This window comes from Aotus nancymaae, unplaced genomic scaffold, assembly GCF_030222135.1.
Source record: "Aotus nancymaae isolate 86718 unplaced genomic scaffold, 86718_ANA_hifiasm-v0.15.2.pri h1tg000015l_1, whole genome shotgun sequence".
Classification (NCBI taxonomy): Eukaryota; Metazoa; Chordata; class Mammalia; order Primates; family Aotidae; genus Aotus; species Aotus nancymaae.
This window is the reverse complement of record NW_026988427.1, coordinates 2,506,783-2,530,900: the sequence shown is the minus strand read 5'-3', so window position 1 is coordinate 2,530,900 and position 24,118 is coordinate 2,506,783. Positions and strand designations below refer to the sequence as shown.

The 24,118-nt window shown below is 39.2% G+C and overlaps 1 protein-coding gene and 1 non-coding gene across 2 annotated transcripts in view; one reads left to right on the top strand and one right to left on the bottom strand.

Annotated features, from left to right (window-relative positions):
- RANBP17 (RAN binding protein 17) overlaps positions 1–24,118 on the bottom strand; it is a 377,695-nt gene that overhangs the window by 68,140 nt on the left and 285,437 nt on the right. The window contains exons 21-22 of the mRNA XM_064376519.1: positions 15,030–15,137; positions 8,816–8,898 (exon numbers count right to left, since the gene is read on the bottom strand). Coding sequence (XP_064232589.1) covers positions 8,816–8,898; positions 15,030–15,137 — 191 coding nt within the window. The remainder of the gene's footprint in view (positions 1–8,815; positions 8,899–15,029; positions 15,138–24,118) is intronic.
- Positions 19,274–19,380, top strand: LOC135275198 (U6 spliceosomal RNA). Its single transcript, XR_010342896.1, has one exon. It is a non-coding gene; the product is annotated as a U6 spliceosomal RNA (small nuclear RNA).

The window sequence follows — 24,118 nt, the reverse complement described above, 5'->3', positions numbered from 1 at the left end:
AAGGACTTTGGGAGGCTGAGGGGGAAGGATTGCTTGAAGTGAGGAGTTTGAGAAAAGTCTGGGCAACATAGTGAGGCCCTGTCTTTACTTAAATTTAAAAAAAAAAAAAATTAGTCAAGCATGGTGGTACATGCCTGTAGTCCCAGCTACTCAGGAAGCTGAGGTGGAAGAATCACCTGAGCCCAGGACTTTGAGGGTTCAGCGAATTATGTTCATGACACTGCACTCCAGCCTGGGTGACAGTGTGAGACCTTATCTCAACAAAAAACAAAACAAAAGAAAACAAAGACTAATTCTGTTCTTTTCTCTTCTAGCTTTACATCAGATAATTCACCTACCACAACACTATCAAAATGGTTTTTCAAAAATGTAAATGTGATCATACTGTTTTGTTTAAAACCATCCAGTATTGTTCTTAAAGAACATATATCCTTAAGGATAAAGAATTTTATCTTTATCTTTATTTCTTTTTTTTGTTTTGTTTTTTGACAGAGTTGTGCTCTGTTGCCTAGGCTGGAGTGCAATGGTGTGATCTCAGCTCACTGCAACCTCTGCCTCCTGGGTTCAAGCAATTCTCCTGCCTCAGCCTCCCAAGAAGCTGGGATTATAGGCACCGCCACCATGCCTGGCTACTTTTTTGTATTTTTAGTAGAGATGGGGTTTTGTCCTGTTGGCCAGGCTGGTCTTGAACTCCTGACCTCAGGTGATCCCCCGGCCTTGGCCTTCCAAAGTGCAGGATTACAGGCATGAGCCACCACGCCCCGACGGATTCTTTTTTTTTTTTTTACATCTTACTTATCTTCCTATCTCTCACAGGATCAGACACATAGTAACAGTAAATGTTGGCTCGGTGTGGTGGCTCATGCCTGTAATCCCAGCACTTCAGGAGGCCAAGGTGGGCAGATCGCTAGAGGTCAGGAGTTTGAAATCCGCCTGGCCAACACAGTGAAACCCCATCTCTACTAAAAATACAAAAATTGGCCAGGCATGGTGGTGAGCACCTGTAATCCCAGCTACTCAGGAGGCTGAGGCAGAAGAATCGCTTGAATCCAGGAGGTGGAGGTTGCAATGAGCCGAGATCACACCACTGCACTCCACCCTGGGTGACAGAGCAAGATTGTTTCAAAAAAAAAAAAAGTAAATGCTCAACAAATGTTAGGTGCATGGATGAAGGAATCCACTGAACTCTAAGCACTTGTCCAGCTATCACCCTCAAGGCCTTATTCTGTAAGCCACCTGATCCTGGGTTTGGGATCCTTGAGGCATTGATCATTCCACTGCCTCCACAAGACTTTGTGAACCTTACTCTTTGCTACTTTGTTATCATATGCCCCAGTCAACTGATAAGATCTAAGACCATATCCACAGTTCCTGGACAATCAGTCTCAAGAACTGTTATTCTTTGGTGATATGTTATTAATTCTCTAGTTATTTCAAGACCAATGAATTCTTTAGCTATCTTCTTGTAATCATTTATGCCTAAGCACAGGCACACCTTGGAAATACTGTCATTTCAGTTCCAGCCTACTACAATAAAGCAAATATCCCAATAAAGTTAGTTATACAACTTTTTTCTTGTTTCTAAGTGCATATAAAAGTTATGTTTATACTGTACTGTAGTCTATTATGTGTGCAACAACCATATATCTAAGAAATGTATATACCATAATTTAAGAAATATTTTATTGCTAAAAAATTCTAGCAATCATCTGAGCCTTCAGTGAGTTGTAATCTTTTTCCTGGTGGAAGGTCTGGCCTCGATATTGATGGCTGCTGACTGATCAGGGTAGTTGTCAAAGGTTGAGGTGGCTGTGGCAATTTCTTAAAAGAAGACAACGATGAAATCTGCTGCCTCAATTGACTTCCTTTCACAAAAGATATCTCTGTAGCATACGATGCTGTTTGATAACATTTGACCCACAGGAGAACGTCTTTAAAGACTGAAGTCAATCCTCTCAAACTCTGCTGCCACTTCAGCACTCTGCTCAACTAAGGTTATGTAATATTCTAAAAGCTTTAGAATATGTAATATTCTAAAGCTTTTGTCATTTCACCAAAATGTTCATAGCATCTTTACCACAAGTAGATTCCATCTCAAGACACCACTTTCTTTGGTCATCCAGAAGAAGCAACTCCTCATCCATTCGAGTTTTATCACAAGACTGCAGCAGTTCAGTCACATCTTCAGGCTCAACTTCTAATTATAGGTCTCTTGTTGTTTCAACTGCATCTGTAGTTAATTTCTCCCCTGATGTCCTGAACTCTTCAGTCATTCATGAGGCTTGGGATCAACTTATTTCAAAGTCCTGCTAAATGTTGATCTTCTCTCCTCCTGTGAATCACAAATGTTCTTGATGGCATCTAGAATGGTGTATCCTTTCTGGAAAGTTTTCAATTTACTTTGCCCGGATCCATCAGAGGAATCACTATCTAAGGCAGCTATAGCTTTACAAAATGTATTTCTTAAATAATGCGACTTGAAAGTCAAAATTACTCCCTTGATTCATGGGCTGCAGAACTAATTAATCTCCTTGTACATCTTCATCAGAGCTCCTGGGTGACCGGGTGCACTGTCAGTGAGCAGTAACCTTTTGAAGGAATCTTTTTTTGTCTGAGCAGTAGGCTTCAACAGTGGGCTTAAAATCGTCAGTAAACCATGCTGCAAACAGACGTGCCGTCATCCAGGCTTTGTTGCTGTATTTCTAGAACACAGCAGAGTGGATTTAGCATCATTCTTAAGGGTCCGAGGATTCTCAAAATGGCAAAGTGAGCACTGGCTTTCACTTGAAGTCACTGTCAGCATTAGCCCCTAACAAAGAGTCAGCCTCTCCTTTGAAGCCAAGCACTGACTACCTCTCTAGCTCTGAAAGTCCTAGATGGCATCTTCCAGCAGCATTTTGTCTCCATGAAAAATGTTTAGTGCAGCCAACTTTATCAAAAAATGATCTTAGCTAGATCTTCACGATCACTCGCTGCAGCTTCTCCATCAGCACCTGCGGCTTCACCTTGCACTTTCATGTTATGGAGATGGCCTCCTTCTGTAAACCTCACGAACCAACCTCTGCTAGCTTCCAACTTTTCTTCTGTAGCTTCCTAATCTCTCTCAGCCTTCACAGAATTGCACAAAGCTGGATCCTTGCTCTGGATTAGGCTTTGCCTTAAGGGAATATTATGACTGGTTTGATCTCAGACTACTAAAACTTTCTCCATGCCAGCAATAAGGTTGTTTCACTTTTTTTTTTTTTTTAATCATTTGTGTGTCTGCTAGTGTAGTATTCTTAATTTCTTTCAAGAGCTTTTCCTTTGCATTCACCACTTGGCTAACTGTTTGGTGCAAGAGGCCTAGCTTTTGACCTGCCTTCTTCACTAAGCTTAATCATTTCTAGCTTTTGATTTAAAGTGAGAGATGTATGACTCTTCCTTTCACTTGAACACGTAGAGGCCATTGTAGGGTTATTCACTGGCCTAATTTTAATATTGCTGTGTCAGTGAATTGGGAGGCCCGAGGAGAGGCGAAGAGATGGGCAGTGGCCAGAGCAGAGCAGTCAGAACACACACGTGTATTAAGTTTACCAATGTTTAAGAGTGTAGTATGGTACCCTCACACAATTAAACAGTAACATCAAAGATCACTGATCTCGAACCACCAGAACATATATAATAATAACAAACAGTTTGAGATACTGACAAGATTACCAAAATGTGACTCAGAGACACAAAGTGAGCACAGGCTGGCACTGATATACTTGCTCCACGCAGGTTTGTTGCAAACCTTCAACTTATAAAAAATGCAACATCTGCAAAGTACAACAAAAAGAGGTATGCCTGTGTACAACCCTAACCTTCCATTCCTACAACACTTCTAACAGTACATGCAAGGGATTTTCATCCTCTTTTTTTTAAAAAAAATTCCTAACAGGTGATAGCTTTTACAAACAAGTCTAGTGTAACTACATAGCTGGGTGGTTCTGGTCAAAGTGGCAAAGTGGTCCTCTCTCCCCCTTTTTCTGGAGGACTAACGTGGCACTTTCACAGGCCTCTACAGCTCTGCAAAACCCAGCGTGAAAACCAATAGCCGGTTATCCAGGTGATGACAAGTAACAGTGGCTTGTATAACACTTTCAAATTCAATTTATGCATACTAAGTTATACCTTACACATACCCAGAGCATATACTGCTTAAAAGAACCCTGATGTAAATTCTTATGTACAGTGAATAATCATAGCTTGTACTAACCATTTTTAAAGTTTAGAATCTTTATACATGAGCTTTCTTAAATCAGGTAGCTAAGGAAGGAATAAAGGCAGTTCTATTTTGGCCAGTCTTATGAAAACAATCGTTATTTCTCCCTTCTGTGCACTCTTCAACCAACAGATGTCACTAAAGATACCAGGACCCAGAGGCAAAGTGAAGGAAAGATTAGACAAATGGAAATTGAACATAAAAATCACCCAGTTCTTAAAACTGAGAAGTAGGTTTCCAAAGTAATAACATTTATTACACTGCATGCAACACTTTAACCAAAAATTTAAGAAAGAAATTTATTTTATTAAGTTGCTCAGGCTGAATGGATCAGAGCACTAAGTTTTGAAGTACATGTTCTTGAAGCAATTTAAAACTCATTAGAAATAATAGGCTTGGGCTAGTAGAAAATGTGGTAAAATTTAATCCTCATCCAAATGTTACCTGGGCTGCACAAACAGGAAATTGTTTTGTGCTACTGTGGCTAACCTCATTGCTGACCCTGAGCTGTAACAGCAAGAGGAGCTGAGAGCTGAAGCAAAATTAAAAACTTACATCAAAGTATATCATGACAGACTGTAGATAAATAAAACAGCATATCAAAAGTATTATTTTTCTGCCAGTCTCACAGAGCAGTGAGGTGGAGATATTTCACAAAATATGTAACAAGTCAGTTGCATTTGGAAATGAGTCGTTCCCTCTCTGTACAGCCCTGATCACTGACTACTCCAAAACTGCTCATGAGACGTGATCAGAGAAGAACCCAGTGAGGATGGAAACAGAAGGGACCACAGAATGCTCTGGCTTCTTCGCTCCACTGGCTTCCCCTGCCTTCACCTCAGCTTACCAAAGAAATAAACAATGCTGGCTCTTCTGTGCCCTCCCAGTCACGCTTTCCCTCATCTTCTAGACTCCTGAATGGCAGCTACATTATCTCCCTCCAATGTGCATATGAGAACTGCCAGAGGTAAAAGCATGGATAATAAAACATTACAGAAGGTAAAGACAGACAAATCGGATGACTGATGTGGACCAGCAAGAGAATTAGTATAGGTTAAGAGATTCTTTTTCTATTATTTTATGTAAAGTTTATGTATCAAAGTCACTGTCAAAGTCACTGGTGACACAGTTCAAGGACATTTTTTCATTGAACCTTTGATTTCCTTCAGGTTTTGAGACAGAAATCACCATACTTTAAAGAACAGTGCTTCTTCATAAATATCCATGGTAAAATCTTACTTTGGCAACACCCAGGAGGCAGTAAAGAATATGAAAAGACTACTGTCAGTATGACTGAATGAAATTCCAATTCAGCTACTTGCCAGCTATGTAATATTTGACAAATTTTTTAACCTCTATGAGTTTCAATTTATTCATAACAGTAATCATAGTCGTTAACTAGTCTAAGGGCTTTCCACACGTTACCTAATTGAATTCTTACAACCATGTTATGAGGTACATAGTATTTTCTCTATTTAACAAGAAACTGAAGCGAGAGGCTTGCAACTTAACCAAGGTCATATAACTAGTGAGTAGCATATAATACCTACCTTGAGGATTCAACAGGGTAATGTATGATAAATGGTCTAATATAGGACTATAAAAGCTGATAACAAAATGAAAGCTACGAATACTATTAGTCTAAATCAAGGAGCAGAGCTGTATTCTAATCTCATCTTTCTTCTGGGTAAGAAAACTCCTTACTGGCTTTTCTTTGCAAGAATGCTTTGAAGGTTTTGTCTCCCCCCACCCTACTTCAATTCTCCTATCCCTTCATTTCCCTCCCTTTCTGTCTCCTCTTCTTCCTCCTCCAGTATAATCCTCACATAGCTATTTTGCTCAATTTCTGCTGCAGTGCTTTTTTCTATGTCAGACAACCCAACAGAGAACAAAATAGCTTTTGAAGCCCACACACTTGGCATTGTTCTGTGAGATTCCTTGTGGTGTCACTTACTGGACGTACATTCTGTCCTAGAAAGTCAGTGATGCTGGAAGAGGAAGCTCACTTCCCTTAACGGCCCCAGTGCAACAGTAAATAAGCCCCAAAGGAAAAAAAAAAACACATTTAGTGAAAAGAAAGATCCAGAAAAAGGGGTAGGAATGATACAATTGTGACTGTTAGCAGGAATCTAACATATGCATAAAGTTCTATTGATTACTAAGAGGTTCTTATATATGTGCTGTTCATTTCCTTTAAAAAAGTAAGGAAATAAAAACTCATCACTGGCTACAGGGAGAGGAAGCAGGGCAGGGTGGTCCAAACAGGAAGCACTGCTAAGCGAAACAATGACGTGGGTTGTTGAACCCCTGTCCAAAGAAGGCTAACTTGGTGGGTATAAGAGAAAGGCTTTGGGACAAGGAGAGACATAAGCAGGGAGTACCTATTCCATGTTACCTCCCATGCCAGGCCTTTTAATCACAACTAGGCAGGTAAGTCAGTAGGTATTTAGAATTCCTAGTTTTATACAAGAGAAAGCTAACCAAAAAGAGGTATATATAGTATTTTAGCTGAAGGTTATGCAGTTGATAAGTATTGGTAATAGGATTAGTACTCAGATCTTTTAAATCTGAAAACTATGCTTTTTCTAATATTATCATGCTGTTTTTGAAAAAAGGTCCAGACATACATCTTACATGATAAAACATGGAAAGGAATTAGATATACACTGAAAGTATGGCAAATTGTATTTAGAATATTTTTAAAAGGGGTCCATTTTTAACTCTAGGAGGCAAAGCATTTCCACTTTATTTATATGATTTTATTTTATTTTATTTTTTGAGACGGAGTTTTGCTCTTGTTGCCCAGGCTGGAGTGCAATAGCGTGATCTCGGCTCACTGCAATCTTCGCCTCCTGGGTTCAAGCAATTCTCTTGCGTCAGCCTCCTGAGAACCTGGGATTACAGGCACTTGCCACCAGGCCTGGTCAATTTTTTGTATTTTTAGTAGAGACAGGGTTTCACCATGTTGGCCAGGCTGGTCTCGAACTCCTGGTTTCAAGTGATCCACCCACCTCAGTCTCTCAAAGTGCTGGGACTACAGGTGTGACCCACTGAACCTGGCCCACTTTATATGATTTTAATGTGTCTATTGTCAAACAGGATATAAAAGTTGTGGCAATGTAGTTACTGGTAAAGATGAAAATAAGAGAGAATAAGTTTGCTGTCCTATATAGTTCCTCTAGTTTTTACACATGAAAAATCTCAAATTCTACAGAGCAGATGTGCAATTAAAATAAAGTATTTTTAATGGAGGCCTTCAATGTATACAGATCAGAGCCCCAGAATGTGTTCTGAAATGAGGTAAAAACAACTTAAAACACCCATTTTTTTCTTTTTAGAAATAGGCTTTTACTTAAAAAAAGTAATAATGCTTCTAATGGTTGTTCTTAAACACATAAACAAACACACAGAATTAGAATAGAGACTTTATAAAATTTTGTAAGATTTGTTTCTAGGTACTCAAAAAGAAATGTGAGAATCATGGCTGTGCGCAGTGGCTCATGCCTGTAATCCCAGCACTTTGGGTGGCCAAGGTGAGCAGATCACTTGAGGTCAGGAGTTTGTGACCAGCCTGGCTAACATGGTGAAATTCCATCTCTACTAAAAATATAAAAATTAGTCGGGCGTGCTGGAGTGGCTATAACCCCAGCTACTCAAGAGGCTGAGATGGGAGGATCATCTGCCCCTGGGACTCGGAGGCTGCAGTGAGCTGAGATTGCACCACTGCCCTGTCCAGTCTGGGTATCAGAGTGAGATTCCATCTCAAAAAGAAAAAAGAGAATCACATGTAATTTTTAAGACTAAATGTACTTAAGAGTTTGCTGTTGATTTGGGAAAGAACAGTCTGGGAAAAAAAGGACACAGGGAAGCATTTCTCAAGGAGAAGTGCATTGCACAGGGCCCGGCTCAGGTGATATTCAGTCACTGTGTGCCAAAGCAGAACACAGAGGATTTTTATCCATCCTACCTCCATTCCCTATCGACATAAAGGTCTCAGAGAGTAGAGAACTTCACTGATGACAGTGTTGGAATTGGCAAGTATTAGGGTTTATGGTAGCTGTAAAGCCCAAACTGCTAACCAAATACTAAATTTTGGACTATAATTGAACAGGACAATCTTTACTATAGAACTCTGCTTCTAGAGGTACAGTACCCAAAAGTCCCCTGTAATAAAATATTTACTGCTCTTTACAATGATAGTTTCCCACAATTCAGTGACATTCTGGTTTAAGCATTTCTTGAATCAACATAGTAAATTTTCTGATGTAACTTTGAGCAATTTTGAATATGCTGTAACTTTCCAATATTCCATCTAGGGTATTCCCTCATCTACTGACACTGCAATTTTATCCAAAAGAAATTCATCAAGTTGGTCAGGCATGATTTAGTCAAAGGCATGCTGCTGACTTCTCCTGATGCCAATATGATAGCTACCTGGCTTTTTGCATTTGTTTCTCACTTCACAAATTCATAAAGATATGAAAGTTCAAAAGAACAAAATAACTAACATCTTTCTTTCCTCCAAAGAGATGAAACTATAATGCAGAGACACATATGGAAAAGGATACTCACCGTAAGTGCAAACCATTTTACTAGCTTCTCTGAAGAGAAGAATTCCATTAGGAGATGATACATCAAAATTCAAACGCTGGGATCTAAGAAATATAGATAAAGATTGACTATATGTGCAGATAAATAAACCAAACAGATTTAAAATGTCTGGCATTTTCATTTATAAGAAGTAGTAGCAGCACAATTGTCTCTTAAAGTTCCACTCCATTTTATAAACAACTGTTAATAAAATATGGATGCTAATTTCTTCAGTATAAAGATACTACGACAATTAAGAAGAATTATTTTTGGCTGGGTGCAGTAGCTCACGCCTGTAATCCCAGCACTTTGGGAGGCCGAAGTGGCGGATCACGAGGTCAGGAGATTGAGACCATCCTGGCTAACATGCGAAACCCTGTCTCTACTAAAAATACAAAAAATCAGCTGGGCGTGGTGGCACGCGCCTGTAGTTCCAGCTACTCAGGAGGCTGAGGCAGATAACTGCTTGAACCCGGGAGGTGGGGGTTGGAGTGAGCTGAGATTGCACCACTGCACTCCGGCCTGGCGACAGAGTGAGACTCCATCTCAAAAAAAAAAAAAAAAAAAAGAATTATTTTCAAAGAGTTCATTTTTTATCTGTCAAAACGATATCCCGACATTCTTTATCACAGATTTCTTGCCTCTTTCATGCCGACTAGATGATGGATAATAATAAAACATTCCAAGTGTCTAGGTTTATACAAATACTTGGATAATGATATATATTTACATTTGAGATTTCCTACAGTGCCTGATACACATTTTTAAAACAAATTCTAAAGTGATGGATAGGAAATCCGGTACTTTAAAAATACTGCGCATATGTGTAATGAATTACCTGATACTTCAAACATATTTCAAACACATTAAACTACATTAGTTTCCATTGCATACAACTTAAGTAAAGAGAAGCAAATCTCAGAAGTTCACTGAGAGCATTTCTACTTCCCTGGTTCCTACTGGGGCTGGGAAACAGTGTGAACAGGGTAAAGTACTAACATGACCTCCTAACATAATATTTGCTTTTTAAACATTGCTTTGGCTTTTAAGAAATAGTGGCATTTTAAAAAAAAGGATTAGCAAAACAAAAACTACTAAAAAGCAAGACATTGCTAAAGACCCGCTTACCAAGAATAAGACACATTTTGCTTTTCCATGCTTTTTCAAAATGTTTTAGTATTAAGTATAATGATTACGTATTAGAAATATTATTATGAACATCTGACTGTTGGCATACAAGTTCTGATTAAAGAAATGCATATACATAATTTGCATTAAATTCTAGAGAAATATAGACAAGATAACATTTTCTGAAATAACAAAATTTCACAAGGTAATTCTTAAGACAATTGTGCTAGATAAGAATCATCTGGGCCGGGTGTGGTGGCTCACACTTGTAATCTCAGCACTTTGGGAGGGTGAGGTGGGTGGATCATGAGGTCAGGAGTTCAAGACCAGCCTGGACAACATGGAGAAACCCTGTCTCTACTAAAAAGACAAAAAGATTAGCTGGGTATGGTGGCAGACATCTGTAATCCCAGCTACTTGGGAGGCTGAGGCAGAAGAATCACTTGAACCCGGTAGTGGGAGGTTGCAGTGAGCCGAGATCCCACCACTGCACTCCAGCCTGGGCAACAGGGCGAGACTCCCAAACAAACAAACAATCATCTTGGGAAGGGCCAAGAGGGCCGAATAGGAATAGCTCCAGTCTACAGCTCCCAGGAGGACCAATGCAGAAGGCGGGTGATTTCTGAATTTCCAACTGAGGTATCCAGTTCATCTCATTGGGACTGGTTAGGCAGTGGGTTGAACCCATGGAGGATGAGTGGAAGCGGGGGGGTGGGCAGCGTGGGGTATCGCTTTACCGGGGAAGTGCAAGGAGCCAGGGACCTCCCTCCCCGAGCCAAGGGAAACCATGAGGGAGTGTGCTACCCAGCCGGATTACTATGCTTTCCCATGGTTTTTGCAATCTGCAGATCAGGAGATTCCCTTGTGTGCCTACACCACCAGGGCCCTGGTTTTCAAGCACAAAACTGGGCAGCTGTTTGAGCAGACCCTGAGCTAGCTGCAGGAAATTGTTCATACTCCAGTGGTGCCTGGAACCCAACCCCAGTGAGACAGAGCCGTTCACTCCCCTGGAAAGGGGGCTGAAGCCAGGGAGCCAAGTGGTCTCGTTCAGTGGGTCCCACTCCCACAGAGCCCAGCAAGCTAAGAACCACTGGCTTGAAACCTCGTTGCTAGCACAGCAGTCTGAAGTTGACCTGGGACAATCGAGCTTGGTGGCGAGAGGGGCATCTGCCATTACTGAGCCTTTAGGAGGTTGGGAGGTGTGGGCTGGGTGTGGCAAAGTAGCTGTGGTCAGACTGCTTCTCTAGGTTCCTCCTCACTGGGCAGGGCATCCCTGAAGGAAAGGTAACAGCCCCAGTCAGGGGCCTACAGACAAAACCCCCATTTCCCTGAGACAGAGAACCCAAAGGAAGGGGTGGCTAGTACAATTCTTTCTGAAACTGTTCCAAATAACAGAAAAAGAAGGACTCTTTCCTAACTCATTATATGAGGCCAGTATCATCCTGATACCAAAACATGGCAGAGACACACACAAAAAAGAAAATTTCAGGCCAGTATCCTTGATGAACATTGATGTGAAATCCTCAGTAAAATACTGGCAAACCAAATCCAGCAGCACATCAAAAAGCTTATCCATCATGATGAAGTCAGCTTCATCCCTGGGATGCAAGGCTGGTTCAACATATGCAAATCAATAAACATAATCCACATAAACAGAACCAATGACAAAAAACCACATGATTATCTCAATAGATGCAGAAGAGGCCTTCAATAAAATTCAACATCCCTTCAGGCTAAAAGCTCTCAATAAACTAGGTATTGATGGAACATATCTCAAAATAATAAGAGCTATTTATGGCAAACTCATAGCCAATATTATACTGAATGTGCAAAAGTTGGAAGCATTCCCTTTGAAAACCTGCACAAGACAAGGATGCCCTCTCTCACCACTCCTATTCAACATAGTATTAGAAGTTCTTGCCAATACCAGAGAAAGAAATAAAGAGTGTAGGAACAGAGAAAGTCAAATTGTCTCTGTTTGCAGAAGATACAATTGCATATTTAGAAAACCCCATCATCTCAGTCCAAAAACTCCTTAAGCTGATAAGCAGTTTCAGCAAAGTCTCAGAACACAAAATCAATGTGCAAAACCCACAAGCATTCCTATACAACAATAGACAAACGGAGAGCCAACTCATGAGTGAACTCCATTCACAATTGCTACAAAGAGAATAAAATACCTAGGAATACAACTTATAAGGAATGTGAAGGACCTCTTCGGGGACAACTATGAACCACTGTTCAGGGAAATAAGATAGAATACAAACAGATGGAAAAACATTCCATGCTCATGGATAGGAAGAAATCAATATTGTGAATATGGTCATATTGCTCAAAGTAATTTATACATTCAATGCTATTCTCATCAAGCTACCAGTGACTTTCTTCACAGAACTAGAAAAAGCTACTTTAAATTTCATATGGAAACAAAAAAGAGTCCGTACAGCCAAGACAATCCTAAGCAAAAAGAACAAAGCTGGAGGCATCATGCTACTTGACTTTAAACTATACTACAAGGCTACAGTAACCAAAACAGCATGGTACTGGTACCAAAACAGATATATAGACCAATGGAACAGAATAGAGGCCTCAGAAATAACATCACACATCTACAACCATCTGATCTTCAACTACCTGATGATGATAAGCAATGGGGAAAAGATCTCCCATTTAGTAAGTGGTGCTGGGAAAACTGGCTAGCCATATGCAGAAAACTGAAACTGGACCCCTTCCTTACACCATATACAAAAATTAACTCAAGATAGATTAAAGACTTAAATGTAAAACCCAAAACAATAAAAACTCCAGAAGAAAACCTAGGCAATACCATTCAGGATATAGGCATGGGCAAAGACTTCATGATAAAAACACCAAAAGCAATTTCTACAAAAGCCAAAATTGACAAATGGGATCTAATCAAACTAAAGAGCTTCTGCACAGCCAAAGAAACTATCATCAGAGTGAACAGGCAACCTACAGAATCAAAGAAAATTTTTGTATGCAACTGATCTGACAAAGGTCTAATATCCAGAGTCTACAAGGAACTTAAACAAATGTACAAGAAAAAAACAATAACCCGATCAAAAAGTGGGCATAGGATATGAACAGACACTTCGCAAAAGAAGACATTTATGCGGCCAACAAACATGAAAAAAAGCTCATCATCAGTGGTCATTAGAGAAATGCAAAACTAAACAAATGAGATCCCATTTCATGCCAGTTAGAATGGCGATTATTAAAAAGTCAGGAAACAACAGATGTTGGCGAGGCTGTGGAGAAATAGGAACACTTTTACACTGTTGGTGGGAGTATAAATTAGTTCAACCATTGTGGAAGACAGTGTGGTGATTCCTCAAGGATCTAGATCAGAAACATCATTTGACCCAGCAATCCCATTACTGGGTATATACCCAAAGAATTATAAAGACACATTCACATGTATGTTTATTGCAGCACTATTTACAATAGAGAAGACTTGGAACTAACCCAAATGCCCACCAATGATAGACTGGATAAAGAAAATGTGGCACATATACACACCATGGAATATTATGCAGCCATAAAAAAGGATGAGTTCACGTCCTTTGCAGGGACATGGATAAAGCTGGAAATAATCATTCTCAGTAAACTAACACAGGAACAGAAAACCATACACTGTATGTTCTTACTCATAAGTGGGAGTTGAACAATGAGAACACATGGACACAGGGAGGGGAACATCACACACTGGGGACTGTCACAGGGTGGGGGGCAGGGGGAGGAAGAGCATTAGGACAAATACCTAACACATGTGGGGCTTAAAACCTAGATGACGGGTTGATGGGTGCAGCAAACCACCAAGGCACATCTATACCTATGTGACAAACCTGCACGTTCTGCACATGTATCCTAGAACTTAACGTAAAATTTAAAAAAAAAATCATTCGCCTATGGCTGACATAAAATACTTTATAAATATACAATGTAATGGTTTTCTTCCTTTAATATTAAATGTTATATCAGTAACATATAATATCAACTTTCTGGCTGGAAAAATAAAAATATAATTAAAAGAGAAACTAAAGTTCTAATATAAAAAACACAGTCACCCTTCCTTTAATATTTAAGGCATCTATGAAAGTGGCTTTTAAAAATGAACAGCGTTAAAAAAAATATGCTCACATTTTTTTATTTGCAAGGTATTTTTCCACCTCTTATTTTAGGGTAAACACTTTAAATGATCGCTGCAAAAAACAGCACCAGAGATAAAATTAGAGTTGCAACCTATGCCCTTTCCCTGTCTGGATACCTCCCTACTAAACACACAGTCTACAAAGGGGAACTGATGAAACCGGATGGCTAAGTGACAGGTGATTTGGTGCTAAGCCATATCCACAATGACATATTTAAAACCCAATTAGCTTATTGCCAGATTTTCTCTTTTCGCTACATCTTTGTTAACATTTATATGCAGAATATTTGAATTTCTGCCAGTCTATGCAAATTACAAGGTCAACTGGGCAAATTCAGAGAAGTATTATAGTTGCTCTTTCAATAAAAATTGTGAGTGTATAAATCAACCAAATACATGCATCTTGGCATAGAGGGAGAAGCATAGCTTAGAAGTGAAAGCAGGAATAATTCCCAGAGCTTCTGAGGCAAACTATGTTCCCATGAATTGCTGTGAGAATCATTTTCCTTATCCATCAAATAAAGCATCTCAACTCAGAGACCTCTAAACTTCTTTCCTGCTTTAAAATTACATAGAATTGCATTTAAGCAGTGAAATAGTTAAAATAGCTGTCCTCCTCCATTATGTGCCTTTGAATATTTTAGATAATGGTGGCTGTAGTCTTCCAATTTCTTTTCCATTTCCCATAGTCCCCACAGACCACCAAGTATACTATACTTTCTCTCAAGAGGCCTCAATCTTACGTCTCTAATTCTGTTTTCACCAATCATCTTAAGTCTTGGTTCCTGGGCTCTTGCTAACTACCTTGAAAACACACAAATCAAGAAGGAAAGTCTGACTGTTGGAGATTTCTGCTAATAGGAGATTGTTTTTTTCACTGCCTGTCACACTGCTTACCTGTTTTGCATCAGTTCTGCCATAAGTTTCAAGATGGGAGTTGTACATGCTGGTTCTCCATACCACCGTTCAACAGCGTTCTGAAGAATGGGAAGATATGCTGGGTATCTTTTATAAAGCCTGTTAAAGAATTTAAGGGTCTAAAGAAATACTGTTCCTGAAAATTAGTGCCACTAAGAAAAAAAAAAAAAAGGAATCCATATTTTCTATGTTTATACTAATTTGTTCTATATTTATACAATGGCATTTTATAAACTGCTCTCCCTAACCTGCAGAGATATACGTACGTTCTTGGGGCTGCTAGCAATATGTTCTTATTTGTAACATAACCTACATGTTATATTGCTTTGTTCTTAGAATACTGTATAAATAAAATACGTACTTTTAAAGTATCATGTAAGCAGCACATTTAAAGAATTATGCCTAATGTTGTAGGAAAGGAAAATAAATTTAGTTAATGAGGATAAAAATATATTTGAGTTATTATTATCAGTTTCTTGGGTACTATACTACTTAAAAATATTTTTATTGTGAAATTTAAAAATACGCAAAAGTAGAAGGAACTAGTCATAATAAACCTTACATATGTATCTCTCAGTTTCAAAATTATATTCTTCTTTTTTAAAAAAAAGTTGTTGAATTGCTCTTTTTGGTCTCAATGTAGCTCCAAGGAACATCTGGGATGTTGGCTTGAAGAAGACATTTGGGTAACTATTAATCTACTCAACATCAGTGTCACTAAAGATAGTCCCATGTACACATAAGGAGAAATTTTCTAACATCCTTATTAATACTAAGGAGTATATGCCTCTGATAAGTCTATGCTGAAGACCATCAGAACCTGGAAAACAGACTGAGCCCCACTGGCCCTTTAATCAACACCGGCCATCTCTTTGCCAAGTAGGCACATGAATATAGGACTGAGGTCCCAAACTGTAGCAGAAAAACTCTATGTCACTGCCTTCATTTCTCTTCTCTTTTCCCAACCCTCAAGTCTCTTTCTGATGTTTTCCAGCATCCTTGTCTTTTGTTTCAGATCAAAATGCTAAACTGAATCACGTAACGGTGTTTCTTTTTGGTGTGGTCTGGGTAGAAATCTCCAAGGTCAGATCATCATAATTTTCTTCCCTGCTCTTAGAATAAATTTCAAACTCCTTAGCATGGCATTCAAGGTCCTTTAAGATTTGGTTCTTGCCTACCGCCGGCTTTCTCTCTTAGCATTTCTGCTCTATGATTTAGCTTTTCATAACTCCCTGCAAACCCACTAATGCCAGTTCTTGTCTCCATTCCCTTATAAACCACTTCTTCTGTCTAACATATCCCTGTTTTTCAATACCAAGCTCAAGTTTTACCTTCCCTGGGATGTTTTCTCTATTTTATCCAAAGGCATTAGTCTCTTCCTCATCTATGTTCAATGAGCACTTGTGACCGTATCTCTCTTATAACACAGTATGTTAGGGTTGGTTGCTTGTGTTATTTGTCTGCCCCATTAGACAGTGGGTTTCTAAGGAACAGAGAACTTACTACCTTCCTGCTAATTTCTATTTGAATGTCAGATTTCAATATAGGTGTCAACTATCCCAGGAAGCCTTCTCTGACATCACAGGCACTTGCCTCGTACCTCTCCCTAATGGGTTAGAAGTGTCCTGTGTGTGGCGGTGGAACTCTGTGCTAGCACAATCATAGTGCTTGTATATCTCTCCTATTATAACCTTTTTGAGGGCATATACTAAGTTCTTGTTGAATGCATGGCCTGGCACAAAACAGATTTCAATAAATATTCATTGCTATAAACTTGCAACCTAAAAATGAAGTGTAGCTTATGTGATTAGAACTATTTCATTGTGTATTTCATTTTGAAGCTTTAGAAAACAGTTCACATGATGTTCAGTGAAAATAAGCCACTTATAACTTTAAGAGTGGTATGCTTCCTAAAAGTGCAAAAAGCAGTACTTTCTCCTATTAGACATGCATACCATGTTAAGACTGCATTTGTATATGCTGAAACTGTTTTCTTATCAATTATTTTCTCAAGTCCTATTCTGTAACAAGCATTGTCTGACACTCTACAGAGACACCAGTAAAAAAAAAAAAAGAAGAAGAAGAAATCCTTGCCCTCGTGGAATTTACATTCTAGTAAGACAGAGAGCAAACAAAATAAACATACATTAGAAAGTACTACAAAGAAAGCTTGGCCTGGTGGCTCACACCTATAATCCCAGCACTTTGGGAGGCTGAGGCAGGAGGATCACTCGAGGCCACGGGTTTGAGACCAGCCTGGGCAACATGGTGAAATCCCCGTCTCTACTAAAAATACAAAAATTAGCGGGGCGTGGTGGCACTCGCCTATAATCCCAGCTACTCGGGAGGCCGAGGAACGAGAATTGCTTGAACCCCGGAGGCGGAGGTTGCAGTGAGCCATGATTGCACCACTGCACTTCAGCCTGGGTGATAGAGTGGGACTAGTCTCAAAAAAGTAGTACTATAAAGGAAAACAAGGCAGGGAAGGGGGATAAGAAGTGAGTGTATATGTGAGACTAAGGTTTCAGTTAGATGAAAATAACAGAAATAAAGTCAGTTCACTTGATTAACTTTATTTTGACTGTTGTCAGACAACTTACTCTTTTGTTTCTATGGACTAGAAAAACTGTTACTTTTGGTAGATACAGATACCATATGCTATGTACTATGCTAAGGGCTGAGAATCCAGAGTTAAGGAAGATATAACTTTTTTTTTTTTTTTGAGACGGAGTCTTGCTCTGTCACCAGGCAGGAGTGCAGTGGCATGATCTCAGAGGCTCACTGCAACCTCCGCCTCCCAGGTTCAAGCGATTCTCCTGCCTCAGCCTCCCGAGTAGCTGGGACTACACGTGTGTGCCACCATGCCCAGCTAATTTTTGTATTTTTAGTACAGATGGAGTTTCACCATGTTGGCAAGGATGGTCTCGATCTTGTGACTTTGAATTCGCCCGCCTCAGCCTCCCAAAGTGCTGGGATTACACGTGTGAGCCACTGTGCTCAGCCAGGAAGATATAGCTTTTAATCTTGGGGAACACATGCTCAAATCAGGGTAGCAGACATAGAATAGGGAGGCTTTGAGTGCAGAAATTCTGAAGCAGTGCCACTGGAACACAGGTGAGAAAATACTCCACCAAGGGACCTCCTCAGTACAAATTCAGAGATCGTTAGTGAGAATGCATTTGGAAGGCTCATGAGAATATGGATTCAACCCAAATCTCAGAACCTAAGAATACCAGAGGCATGCACAGGTCTCTGCAAGGCATTCTATAATGGCATTAGAACCATGATATTTTTCAGAGCACACAGCATTCACTATGGGATAAGGCCAGGAGATATAAGGGGATGCTCCTTTTTCTGTGTTGAATCAGAGTGGTGCCAATTCTAATATGCCTCTGACAGAGGTGACTGCCACAGAGAAAATGAGTGATCACTGAAAAGCAGAGTAGAGGTCTACTCAACAGAGAGGTTAAAAGGGCTGCAGAGTGACAGTGCCAGGCTCAATGACAGGGTGAGAACCAGAACCCACTCTAGGAGTTTAATTTTCCAGTGGCCTTGTGAGGACTATGTACATATGAGCAGGAAGAAGAGAACAGGGGCCCTTAGGCAGAAGAAGCCCAGATCTAACTGCTTTCATTGAGACTTTCTCAATGAATTTCTAAGGTCCACAACAGATAAATTAAAAATCAAAGGCATTAATGATATGACATTGCCTTACAGGGCAGCAAAAATGAAAATGTGAAAAATACCAGGTTTGCTTCTTTACAACATCCATTCATCCGTCCATCCACGCATCCATCCATCCATCCATCCATCCATCCCTCCATCCATCCATTGTTAGTACCAGAAGGCAACAAAGTTTTCATTAAAAGTATTAGGAGACAAGGCTTTGGGGATGTGGCTCCTGAATAGAAACAGCCTGCCAGTTCAGAGCTTAAAGGTAATCCATGTATATGTAAACATCTGAACCTTTGTTCACAATGGGACTGCTGCTGGAAGCCATTCCTCTCTTGTGTCTGGCAAATGCTTTTCCACCTTGCAAGGCTTAGCTCAACTTTCACTTCTCCTGAGAGCCCTTCTCTATCTTGCAAAAAGCACTGCTCTTTTTCTCATACATGCTCATATAGCCCTTTCCATGCATTTTTGTTATAACACACCGACATTTTATTGTTTATTAGTCATGCGTAAATCAACTAGATAGTGGGCTTCTAAGGAGTAATCATTTTGTGCTCGCCGTGGCAGCACATACACTAAAATTGGAACAATATAGAGAAGATTAGCATGGCCCCTGTGCAAGGATGACATGCAACTTTGTGAACTGTTCCATATTTTTTAACAGACAAACAGAAAGCCAAATCATGAGCAAACTCCCATTCACAATTGCTACAAAGAGAATAAAATACCTAGGAATACAACTAACAAAGGACACAAAGGACCTCTTCAAGGAGAACTACAAACCACTGCTCAAGGAAAGAAGAGAGGACACAAACAGATGGAAAAACATTCCATGTTCATGGTTAGGAAGAATCAATATTGTGAAAATGGCCATACTGTCCAAAGTTATTTACAGATTCAATGCTATCCCCATCAAACTACCATTGACCTTCTTCACAGAACTGGAAAGAACCACCTTAAACTTCCTATGGAACCAAAATAGAGCCCGTATAGCCCAGACAATCCTGAGCAAAAAGAATAAAGCTGGAGGCATCATGCTACCTGACTTCGAACTATACTACAAGGCTACAGTAATCAAAACAGCATGGTACTGGTATAAAAACAGAGATACAGACCAATGGAACAGAACAGAGGTCTTGGAATTAACACCACACATCTACAACCATCTGATCTTTGACAAACTGGACAAAAACAAGCAATGGGAAAAGGATTCCCTGTTTAACAAATGGTGTTGGGAAAACTGGCTAGCTATGTGCAGAAAGCTGAGACTGAACCCTTTCCTTACACCTTATACAAAAATTAACTCAAGATGGATTAAAGATTTAAACATAAGACCTAACACCATAAAAACCCTAGAAGAAAACTTAGGCAATACCAATCAGGACATAGGCATAGGCAAGGACTTCATGACTAAAACACCAAAAGCAATGGCAACAAAAGCCAAAATTGACAAATGGGGTCTAATTAAACTTAAGTGCTTCTGCACAGCAAAAGAAACAATCATTAGAGTGAACTGGCAACCAACAGAATGGGAAAAAAGTTTTGCAAACTACCCATCTGACAAAGGGCTAATATCTAGAATCTACAAAGAACTAAAACAAATATACAAGAAAAAAACAAACAACCCCATCAAAAGTGGGCGAAAGATATGAACAGACACTTCAAAAGAAGACATTTATGTGGCCAACAAACATGAAAAAATGCTCATAATCACTGGTCATTAGAGAAATGCAAATCAAAACCACATTGAGATACCGTCTTACGCCAGTTAGAATGGCGATCATTAAAAAATCTGGAGACAAAAGATGCAGGAGAGGATCTGGAGAAACAGGAATGCTTTTACACTGTTGGTGGGAGTATAAATTAGTTCAACTACCGTGGAATACAGTGTGGCGATTCCTCAAATATCTAGAAATAGAAATACCATTTGTCCCAGCAATCCCATTACTGTATATATACCCAAAGGATTATAAATTGATCTATTATAAAGACACATGCACACGTATGTTCACTATGGCACTGTTTACAATAGCAAAGACTTGGAAAAAAACCCAAATGCCCATCAATGATAGACTGGATAAAGAAAATGTGGCACATATACACCATGGAATACTATGCAGCCATAAAAACGGATGAGGTCATGTCCTTTGCAGGGACATGGATGACTCTGAAAACCATCATTCTCAGCAAACTGACACAAGAACAGAAAACCAAACACCACATGTTCTCACTCATAAGTGGGTGTTGAACAATGAGAATACATGCTACAGGGAGGGGAACATCACACACTGGGATCTGTTGGGGGTTGGGGGGCTAGAGGAGGGATAGCAGGGGGTGGGGAGATTAGGGAGGGATAACATTAGGAGAAATACCTAATGTAGGTGAAGGGGGGATGGAGGCAACAAACCACCATCGCATGTGCATACACATGTAACAATCCTGTAAGATCTGCACATGTATCCCAGAACTTAAAACAAAATTAAAAAAAGAGAGAAATCATTTTATTCATTCTTGCATTTCTTTTGCCTGGCACAGAAGTGAAATGAGAAAAACAATGCTTGCCGAACAGTGAATTTTCAGCTGTACTTTCCTCTCTATTTCAGTTTGCCCAAAATGATATTGCCAATTACTTTCTTCTTGAAAACAATTCTGATTTTGCTAGTCAATCAAAACCATTAGTTGCTTTATAATTTAGACCCTTATACCTATGGAATAAGGGTCTACATTCCTGAGACTGATATTCAAGAGTCCCAAACAACCTACATTTCCAACCACGAAATGAGTGGTATCTCTAACAAAGTATCTTCACTACTGACTCCCTAAACCTGATGCCTAGGTCAACTGAAAACCGGTGCTCCTTCCTTTTTCCATATGGTCCAATCCTATTTATTTGGTGAGACCCAGGGATACACCTTCACCTTTCCAGAGACCTTCCTGATTCCCCAGGTAAATGCATTCACTGTCCTGTTTATATCTTTGTTATGGCTCGAAGCATCTTCTATATGTTATTATAGCAATTTATGTAAATATCAAACTTTGTTGGGGGTAGGATCTGTATTCCTCATGATCCTAGCCCAGTCCTTAGCCCACTTTGCTGAATAAGTGAGCAAATGGGATTCCATTGTCTCATTACGCATCAGGGAAAGGAACTAACAATGACTGCATTTACTTGATGTCAGCCACTGTACTGGGCCCTTTACAGAATAACAGAATCATGACACTTCTCACAACACACCTGTGAGTTAGGTATTATTAGTCTTGTTTTATGGAAGGCAAAATTGTGATTCTGAGATGTTTAGTAACTTACCCAAGACCCACAGTTTAAGTGGTGAATCCAGGACTGGAGTCTAAGACTGTGCTATTCCAAAGTTTGTGCTCCTTGACATATCTTGTTATCTTGCCTTGCTGTTGTATAATGTGTTTATGCACATTAATAAACAGCACTGACTTCCTATCAGTGAATTCAACAATCAGATTTTAACAAAAGACTGTGTATGAGAAAATAATGTCATACAAATTCCTTAATTTTTTTCCCAACTTCCCTCTGGAATTTTGATACTTCAGTTTAAGTACGATCTAGGAAAAGTTTAAACAAAGTGATTAGATGCACTGCAAGATAAGGTGTTTTCTTAATGTTGCGTTCCCATCACAGGGACAAAGAAGTAAGTCAGTGCTCCTCCTTCAATTCTCCCGCCCTGGAAACCATTTATCAAGATGGTTGTTGTGTAGTTCCAGGCAATTTAGTTTTGGAAGGACAGAGTGAAAAGCAATGTAGTTTGTGTAGCAGTTAATGCAGTCAGTGTTTATAGAAATGTTTTTGAATTAAATAGCTAACCACTAAAATAGCATTTTATCAAATAATCGCCATAAATAAAATGCATTTTGACTTTAAGATGACATGTGCTCTTACAGGATGTTTCTTCTGCATGCTAAGGATTGTATAACAAATTAAAGAACACACATTTATGTGGATAAAAGGCAAATAAACTTTCCCCAGCAGTAATGTGGAAATCATCACTGACGGTTTGACATATCAATATTTCAGGAAGAATAAATGACTTTCATATCCATGGCATTTTTAAAATCATACTTATTCATTTTTGCATTACTTGAATACTTTGGAAAGAATCTGTACTTTATCACCTGAAACTGCTTAAAGTATTTCAAAATATTTTAATAAAGCTTTTTGAATTATCAAATAATATAACTTTTAAACAAATTTTACTATTATTATAAATATTTGCTCTTCATCCCTCGCCCAAAGGAAAACTATAAATCTTGTCTCAACTGAATGAACACCATTTATCATATTCATTTTGTTGTCAATACAATTATGAAAAGCCCTTGGCCTTTTCCCAAGGAAGCTGATTTGCTACTGAAACTCAATTATTATAAGCAACGCCAGTACCAAACCACCCCATTTGGCAATCTAACACAGCTTCCGGCATAACTGACACTTCTCTCCGCCCCGACCCTGATAACTTCAACATCTATGGTCAAATGGAGGAGACAAAGGTTTCCAGTTCAAAACAAAACATTAAGTCCCAAGATTTTCCGTTTGCTATTTTCTGCCATCTGCTGGACAAAAGTTTCATTTCAGAAAGGTTCCCCCCCACCCTCAAAGGAGCTAAATAAGAAAATGGAAAACAATTAAAAATGTAAATTATAGTATCTTCTCTAAATATTGGGCAGTATTAATTATGGCAGATAGTTCTTTTTTGACAATGAGGGGAAGGTTTCTGACCTTGACTCTTGGTTGAAACTGTTGAAGAGAAAAACATGAAATGTTAATCACTAGATAGCCTAGAGTTGTGAACTGGTTTCAAGATCACCATCGATATTACAGTGCCCAAAGTAGACTTTTATTATTTTTCAAATAATGAAAATTTTGATTTTGAGAGTTGCTATTTATGTTTAGAGAAAGAAAAGAGTCAAGCTGGGTGCAGTGGAGCTCACCTGCAGTCCCACAGTCCCAGCTAGTCGAGAGGCTGAGGTGGGAGGATCGCTTGAGCCCAGGAGTTTGAGTCTAGCCTGAGCAACATATGAGTCCTTGTCTCTTAAAAATGTTAAAAAAGGCAGAAATAAAAGGGTCATATATAATTCCAGTTTAACTGTCATCGTTAAGAGAATTTTAAGACTTTCCATGTTGAAATGTATAATCTCTATACATATTATATGTTGATGTGAAGCATGTACATGATTACTCAATTACATAAAAAGCTGTAACCCTTCTCTGTGTAAATAAATGTTTTAACATTTTTATAATATGTAGAGTTCTCCCTAAAACATGCCTACATCCCCTGTTAGTTATATTTTTGGCCACAACTGTGGCATAATAGTTGAAAGTTGCTTTTAAGAAGTTTCTATTGCAATTTAATTTACAGGAAAGTTTGCTA